Source organism: Anguilla anguilla, chromosome 16, assembly GCF_013347855.1.
Source record: "Anguilla anguilla isolate fAngAng1 chromosome 16, fAngAng1.pri, whole genome shotgun sequence".
NCBI lineage: Eukaryota > Metazoa > Chordata > Actinopteri > Anguilliformes > Anguillidae > Anguilla > Anguilla anguilla.
This window is the reverse complement of record NC_049216.1, coordinates 18,793,596-18,801,789: the sequence shown is the minus strand read 5'-3', so window position 1 is coordinate 18,801,789 and position 8,194 is coordinate 18,793,596. Positions and strand designations below refer to the sequence as shown.

At 43.1% G+C, this 8,194-nt stretch overlaps 1 protein-coding gene across 2 annotated transcripts; it reads left to right on the top strand.

Annotated features, from left to right (window-relative positions):
* Positions 1-2,304: 2,304 nt before the first annotated feature.
* Positions 2,305-4,693, top strand: c16h15orf61 (chromosome 16 C15orf61 homolog). 2 transcript variants are annotated; one of them, XM_035395133.1, is made up of 3 exons: positions 2,305-2,388; positions 3,510-3,854; positions 4,045-4,693. In XM_035395133.1, exons 2-3 carry the CDS (start codon positions 3,512-3,514, stop codon positions 4,170-4,172), a joined length of 471 nt encoding a protein of 156 aa, XP_035251024.1. In that variant the 5' UTR covers positions 2,305-2,388; positions 3,510-3,511; the 3' UTR covers positions 4,173-4,693. The 2 variants fall into 2 exon arrangements, with proteins under 2 accessions (XP_035251024.1, XP_035251025.1); XM_035395134.1 differs by having other exon boundaries at positions 2,323-2,423.
* The last annotated feature ends 3,501 nt before the right edge of the window (positions 4,694-8,194 follow it).

The window sequence follows — 8,194 nt, the reverse complement described above, 5'->3', positions numbered from 1 at the left end:
CATCCAAACCAGGAGGTGATTGTTTTTTTTTTTTGTTTTTTTTTTTTGAAGCAAGCAGGGGGAGTCATTAGTAAACTCGTTTGTTTGGGGGGTATCATTAACAGAACAATCGCAGAGCGTCTCTTGGGAGCTCTGCTGACCTTTGCTCAGAATCTTTTGGTCATTCATCAGGAGATATCAGCTCCTAATATGCAAGGAGAGACCAATTTTAAGGTAAGGCCTTAATGAACTAACGATTGTAGTTTCTTTTTCCTTTCTTTTTTTCTTGCACTTCAGAAGAAAAAGCACCTTGGATTATGCAATGGCACTAAGGGCTGTGCTACACAATCTTAATGCACCTTAATCGCAGAACTGGGATTCCTAACTTATGTAAAACCTCGGCTAATTATACAATTTTGTTATATTCTGCTATTAGCTCAAGTTTTGGATGAGACCAATTTATTTTCTGCAGTTTTGGTTGCCTGTTTTATGTAATGGAGGCAAGCACATCACTCTCAGTGCCAAGAGGGAAATATAATCGTAACAAGCCAAATAATGGGACTTTTAAACCAGGGAGCACTCTCTTATAAGAACACTTTATTCACCCGTTGTTTAACCACTGACCACTACCTCTCTCTCTTTCCTCCCGTTTTCTGGGGTTGTGTGCTTTATTTTGTTCACAGGAAATGCTGAAAGGTTTTATGAGGGGTGCTGCTCTCAAGGGACATCTATGGACACAGGAATGAGCCGATCTCTTTTGCAAACGGCAACCGTTTTTTACTTCGACTAATCACGGCAGAAAGGAACCCATACAGAGAGTGTGGACTGGGACGGCTTTGTAAGACTCAGGCTTGGCGAACCTGGTACACCTCGTCCACCGAGACATGTTATTTATTGTCCGGCAAAGCATTAACTGAACCAGTGTCAAGGTCCATCTGTAGCCCTTCTGCAGCGGCAGGCTCAGTAAATCACAAGCTAGTTGGCTGGAAAGGGTCAAGACAGGGACAGCTTTTCTTCTTTATTAGGAACTAATAGTTATTCTGAAGGAGAAATAATAATATGATAGGCATAGATGCAATAAAAAAGGAGGGGAAATGGGAGGAAAGCGAGCGCTCCCACCTCGGATGGCACAATGTTCTTGCTCTGGCTGAAAGAATTCTGTGCTCCGCAGAGTGGTCTGCAGTCATTAAACCTGACCATCCGCAGCAGAGGGATGGGAGTAAACTTGCTACTTACTGTATAGCCCAGCAGCCCACTGAGTTACAGAGTGTACTGTGTGTATCCATTGTCCATATAATTACTGTGATAACCCAAAGGTACAGAATTCGCTCTTTTCTCTATCTAGAGTGACATGTGAAAAGTAAGAGAGCTGTTGCTTTTCTATGGCCATATTTCACTGAATATGAGTGAAAGGTGTGTGGAAAAAGGCTTGGATACAAAGGGAACATATGTGTGTATGCACTTACGCACGTGTATGAGAAAATAATTCACTTTGCCGAAGGTCCCTGATGCTATTTTTCCTGATTAATGTGACTAAGAGTTCATCAGAACAACCCGCTTTTCATTTGATGCAATGTCCCTTAATTACTTTATTTATCCAGTACTGGAATTAAAGTGATTGATGGAAGTTAGAGTTGTAGTAGGCAAGAGTGGAATTACCAAGGTCACCTCTGATACAGAGTGTATATATAATGGAAACAGGGCACAGACACCCTCATACCTCACAATAAAGATATGCAATTTATATGTACAGTAATATGTGTCCTCAAAACCTCTTGTTTCATCTTCATGTGACGTCATGTAGATCTTCAGTTTTGAAACACGCATGGGGTCTGAATACTATCCACCTTAAAAACCTAAAGAAAGACACCAAGAGCTGGTTGACTGAATAAACAATGTCAGGGTGAGAGAAAAGAGAATATGCTAAGACCACACCAGAATATCACTCAAAGAGACACTTGCACCTATCTAAAATAATAGTTTATAATTAATTTGCCAGCTCAAAACACAACAGTATTTCCATTTATTTTAGCAGTAGTTAACAGAGTGTAACCATTTAATATGGAAATACATAAATTCACTTTATGATCTGTTCAGGTGCACAATGTATTCGCCTGATGATGACATTTAATTCACTTCAGTAGCCCGTGTCATACACCAATATGTACAGGGGGATTGTAATGCTAATTTAAATACTTTATTGGATCATAAGTGTATAATTTCGATATACTTGGGGTCAGAAATCATATTAAAGCTGTGTATGTTGCCGTCTTTTTTTATGAAACTTCAGACACCTAGTGCAGTGAAAACGGATGCTAACGGAACAGAAAGGGTTTGTACCTTGTTTCCAGTCGGAGAAAGTAAGCAGGGGACACCAAACCAAAGAGCATTGAAGCTCTTACGAAAGAGGTACAGATATTTTTGCCCTTAGCATTTGATACTGGATAAGAGTCCGTATTTTACATGGAATGGTTGGGAGTTGGCACGTGGAAAAGCTACGAATTTTCCGCCTACTTGCTCGCAAACTAGTTAACTAACAGTTTGCCGATGAAACGTTTCATTTTCCCCCACAATCGGTTAATAATGCTAAGTCAAATGTGGGGAAATTAGTGAACCCTCTACTTGGTGTAATGGAAATGCGCTATTGTTAACGTTGTGCTTAAAACTATTTCCCTAAACAACTCGCTGTTTTGGTAGCGAGCAAATTATAATAACTGTTAGCGTCAAGTAGTTTCAGTTGTTACTGAAGTTTCTGGCCAGGTCTATGTTCTGTTTATTTGTTTATACGACTGTGTTCAAATTGTTTTAGTCAAGTACGTTACAAGAAATGTTATCGTTGCCCATTTGCAGTTGAACATTTTTCAGTCGGCTTTGCGGGAGTCAGGATATTACCTCCTGTTTCCTGAAAGTGGTTCTGTCAAATTGGACTGTGTGATGTGGTCTGACCTCAGCAGTAGTTCGAGTAGAGATTAGGTCCACTCTAGCCAATGGAACGTGACAACAGTTAAATCTACAGACACCAAACAGAGAAAGCAAGGCATTGGCAGCTAATTACGTGTATAACCACAACAATTCTAAACGGAAAGAATACACGGTCTTGTTGCTAGCCAGATGCTTAGCTAGATAGATCACATGCATTGTAAGACAAACTCATTTAGCTAATTACAATCACCGCAGTTTATCTTGCTAAACAGCAACTTGCATTCATAAGTATTTAATGTGCGTTACAGCCACGGCTAATGGAATGAAGTATCGACTCTGAAAATGTGTTTTGGCTCGATGGCAACGTTCACATCATCATTTCCTTTGAACACTTGACTGTGGTCTTTGGAGAAGGAAGCAAAGGCACCGGCTGCCTCACTTCACGAACCAATTTGTGTCCAAACAGCTTGCCCTTGCTGCAGGACATATCAGTGCAATATAACGCACTCCCTGTATTTTTCAGCTTCTTGTATTTCTCAGAGCCAGAGGTATCAATAAAGAACACGTTAAGATATTTGATATTCGTGTGTATCTGTTTTTGATTACAGCTATGAGAGAGGTTTTCAAGCGGATGCACGAGACCTTTGTGAACGTCCTGCTGTTTCGTGGGATATTTTGGAACCCTGGGCCACGTCCGGCTGCATCCGAGGTGTTAACGCGTCACCTGCTGCAGCGCAAACTCCCGCCATGGACTTCCTTCTGCGTGCGTTACAGCGCCGTCTCCAATGACCACTTCGGACTGTCAAACTTCAACTGGGAGGTGCCAGGCGCCAACTACCACATTCTCCGAACAGGTTGTTTCCCATTCATTAAATACCACTGCACCAAAGCTCCCCGGCAAGACTTGGCATGGGAAAACTCGTTCTTCACTGCGCTAAAAGTAATCAATCTGGGTTAGTAGCACAATCTTTGTTAGTAAATGTCTATTCGAACCATTTTGATTTAGGCTGATCAGCTTTTTTGGTTTATTTATTCAGTTTTTCTTGTAGGAGTTTATAATATTTCTGGTCTATTTTATGTATTCTGTTTATGGACATGGCTATACAGTATGGCATTTTTCTTAAGGTACAATGTCTTTTTCAGGTATTCCTACGCTGGCCTATGGGCTAGGTTCCTGGCTCATGGTTGGAGCAACAGAGATTGTGCACACCAGTGCTGGACCTGTCACTGTCTACTTCCTGTACAAAGAAAAAGAGGGGGCTCAGTATTAATGCATGTTGATGACATGCTGATTGTGCATCTCAGGCTCCTGACATGTATTGTGAGGCAGAATCTGCTTGCAGTCCTACAGGTTTCTCTCCAGTGCAGGCCCCCAGAGTGACACTCCCCTGAGCAACAAGTGCAGGTACTTGAGCCTTCACCCTGGTCTTCTGTCGTGTAGGCTACACAAAGCATGCCGAGGGCACCTCGTGTACTGTATGACTGCATGTAAATATCTATTGTAATTTATTTTTAAAAAGTGTGAGAGCAGATATTGTTGTTAGGTTGCATTTCCTTTGTGCACCAGAAGATGTCTCGGTGTGAAGGTTCTTGTATAGTTGGAGCATGTTTCAATACATGTACAGTAAAAGTTAGAAGTCCAAATCTCTTATGGGAAACTGCTGCTATATTCACATTGTTCTTGTAATTTTGACTGTGCAGCCTCCAGAATTCAGTCATAGTGCAGCTACAATAAAAGTGACAGATTGTGAATTTTCTTCCGAAAGTCAAAAATGAAATCCTCTTTCTTTCATCTTTATTTTCTCCTGTCGTCCTGTTTTAATTTTGTTGTTTGTGCAGAAAGTCAAACGACCGCAGCTCGTATGTTTAAAGTCATATAGCGTTCGCTCACCACCCGGCGGGTTGTCAATATTGAGCGAGAGGGGCCGGTGTGAGCACAGGACTGATAAAATGGTTTTTAATTACCAGACAGCGAGTGTGGCCTTCGTTCAGGACCTGTCCCTCTCCGCCTCTCCTCCCAGCAAGCTCGGGGGTTTGATTTCTGATAATGCGCAGTGCTGACTGGGCAGACCTGCTACTCTGCAGCCCGCGCTCCACGCCGCTGCCCTCCGAGGGCCTGTGACAAACTGCCGTATTGATCCCCCTCCCCGTCAGCGCGGTGCTGCTGGAAGCATTAATCAGGGCCCTTGATTTCCTTCCCTTGTCTCCTCCTCTTTCAGTAACAATTAGGCAAAAGTCATAATTTCTTGTATTACATGGAAATCAATGGACCTCTTGCCCCCTTGCAGTTGATAATTATAAGGGATGAGCCAGGACCAGACAGTAGGTCAGGGGGTTTGGGATTTTAATGATCATGTTTCCGTTCACTGCGGTCAGCGCTGACCAAGGGACTTTCCAGGGATCCGAGCAGCCCAGCGGGTGTCTCTGCACGTAGATACGCACACGGAGAGTGTGAATGGAGATACAGTATCATTTGCGTTGCACAGTTCAGGAATTTATTTTCCTTAGTCCACATTGTGCATTTTAGTGTAATGGGGTCCCCCTTGTTTTTAGTGTGGTTGTGAAGACAGACATGCAGTGATGTAGCAGAGAAGACGAGGCCGGCTGGAATGAACAGAGTGCTGAATGGGCTTGGCCATAGCCATAGCCGTGTGGGGAGGTGCACAGTGCGGCATAATCTGGTAAACTGCGAGGGCAACCGAATAAATTCTGATGTCTGGAGTTCTAATCCCATGTCCTCATCACGGATAGGCACTAATCATCACTAACGAGACTTAATAGCCACTAATGGAGATTGTTTACAAACGGAGGGGGAGGGGGGAGTGGAACACTACCCTCCGCGTCGGGCTCCGTAGCGCTCTCTGCGTCAGACGCGGGCGGCTCTTCCCTTTCATATTTAACCTCCACATCGCCTGTGATTTCAGAGAGTGGGGCATGGGGGCGGCTCCGGTTGGCACGCCTTAATTACCCATTGACCCCTTGGCCAGGGCGGTGCGCCGGCGGCGCGGCTGGGAGCGCAGGATGGCGCAGGACGGTCGCGGGCACGGGCTTTGTTTCACGCCGATTACAGGCTGACGGGAGCGGGTGAAACCCGAGCCCTGCCGGCCGCGATCGTGTTGCGCCCGCTTCCAGAGCTCGGTGTTCCGGGCTGCGGCGCGCTGCAGGGGGACTGCATTAGCCTAAACAGCTGCTTAGCATTACACATAACCCCGGTCAACAGTCTTAGGTATCAGAGCTGCAAACCTGTTACTCTAAATTAACGGAAAATGCAACTGCACTTCGCTGACAGATCAATGTCCTGTAAGGGGCATGCAATCAAACCTCGTGTCTGTAATTGAGTGAATGAATGGCCTCCCAAAGATAAGGTATTAATCAACCAAGGATTAAATGCTCTTTCTTGCAAGTTCAATTACATGTTAATGACTTGTGCCAAGCTGAAATCTTTAAATACTAATACTGTTTAAATCTTAAGTAATGAAAAATGACTTGAACACCACAGTGGATTGCTACAAGACAGTTTTTTTTTCTTCTTGGGTTTCACCATCAGAGTACAGAAGATAATTTGGTCATCATGTGCAGTGAATATCCTTGTCTGGCTCCTTTTTTCGTTGTCTTAATTCATATGGTCTCCCCGTCTCAACAACAGCCTGTCCCACTTCTTTGATCAGTGGTGTGGTATTATTGTGATTCACAGAGCCTTCATAATAACAAATGTATTGCAGTAGTAGGTACTTCCTGTAAGTTTGTACTGTATCAGGAGAAAATGACTCAATTTTAGATTTTTATGACAGTAGTGACTTCTCATGAGATTGTAGCTTCTTAAAACGGCAGGTTCAGTCAGTGCCTGCTCTGGTGATGGCAGCACTGCCTGTTTGGACGGTACTGAGTGCCAGGAACCTCTGGTACACACTGAGTGCGTCTGTCCTCAGCGGCTCTGTCGTCACAGAAGAGCACATGCACGTGGAGCTACTTTTGTTCTTCTTCACGTCTTCTCTTTCAAGGTAGGCGCGCACGTTTCCTTCCAGGTGCTTTCCATCTTCGAACGCCGGGCCCTCTCTCCCGTCCTTTCCCATCATCTATTATTTAGAAAGAAAAATCACATTAATTTTGCGGTGACACCCAAATGTATGAGGTTGGCAGAAACAATTATTGTATGCATAACCCCTGCGGCTAATTCGGTGGAGGTTATCACCGTGTTTTCAGACTAACCACTGGTGCACCTCGCTAAGATATCTCGCGGTGTGCTCGAGTGGCAGCAGGTGTTTGAGAGGTAGTCGAGGATGCCGAATCCATTACTGACATGGAGTGAGTGATGGTTGGAAAAGTTAGAATCATTTTAAATGCATGCTTTGTGATACGTGTAGTGTTCTGTCTATTGTCAAATTGTCTGATGCAAAGATGATATGAAGGGCTTGTAAAAGACACTTTCAGCTGTGCAATATGCAAATCTCATTATATATGGATATTAAATGTAGTTTGAACCAGATATGACTAGATCTCTTACATGGCCTGTACAGTCTGCTTTCTCTTTATTTTAATGTTCTACGTGAAAGCCATGCTTTTCGTTTTAAGTGAAATTATCGTGTCTAATGCTGAATTATTCAGTAATTGAAGCACATATGACTGGTTTAAATTGTAAAAAAAATTAATTGTATTTTTTTTGTGCACCCAAATGATAAAATGACAGAGTTCCTTGGTACCTTGTCAAATCTCAATTCAGGTCTTTGCAGATTAAGTAATTTCAATAAAGATATCCTCACGAATACAATCCCTCCCTTAATTACTACAGTCTACTTTGCCACAATGCAGTGCTGTGGAGAACTTCTACAGCAAGAGTACTTCTTGATTGTACTGGAAAAATATTCTCTTTCCTTCCTATATTTACTATCATCGTCTACAAGATATACTTCACATTTAATGAAAACTGCACAGAAAGGAGACTTTTGGGACTGGCATTTTGACAAAGGTCAACGTGACTACATTTAGTCATCTACAGCGTATAGTCATGCTTGCACTAGTTTTAAATGGCTTTTTTAACACATTGGACTGTGAGGAAATGGCGATCTTAATGAAGACACCCTGGGGTTTGGCCTGGTTTTATAGTGTTATGTGGGAGAAGGCTGGGTTGTTGTACCCTTGTGGGGTGTTATTTCTTTATTTATTTTCATTTTTATTCATTTATTTCTTTGTACTGTCATCAGAGCGATGAGTGGAGGTGTCCCCGGTGCAGAATGAATCATGTGAGAGGTGTGGGTTGATCCCCAAAAGTAGTTTGGATCGGTATCTATCGGGC

What these genes read in the sequence shown, in the direction of transcription:
- c16h15orf61 (XM_035395133.1), top strand. Translation starts at nt 3,512, where the DNA reads ATGAGAGAGGTTTTCAAGCGGATGCACGAGACCTTTGTGAACGTCCTG. An exon ending in GCTAAAAGTAATCAATCTGG is followed by an intron (nt 3,855 to 4,044) that starts GTTAGTAGCACA and finishes TGTCTTTTTCAG; the next exon opens with GTATTCCTACGCTGGCCTAT.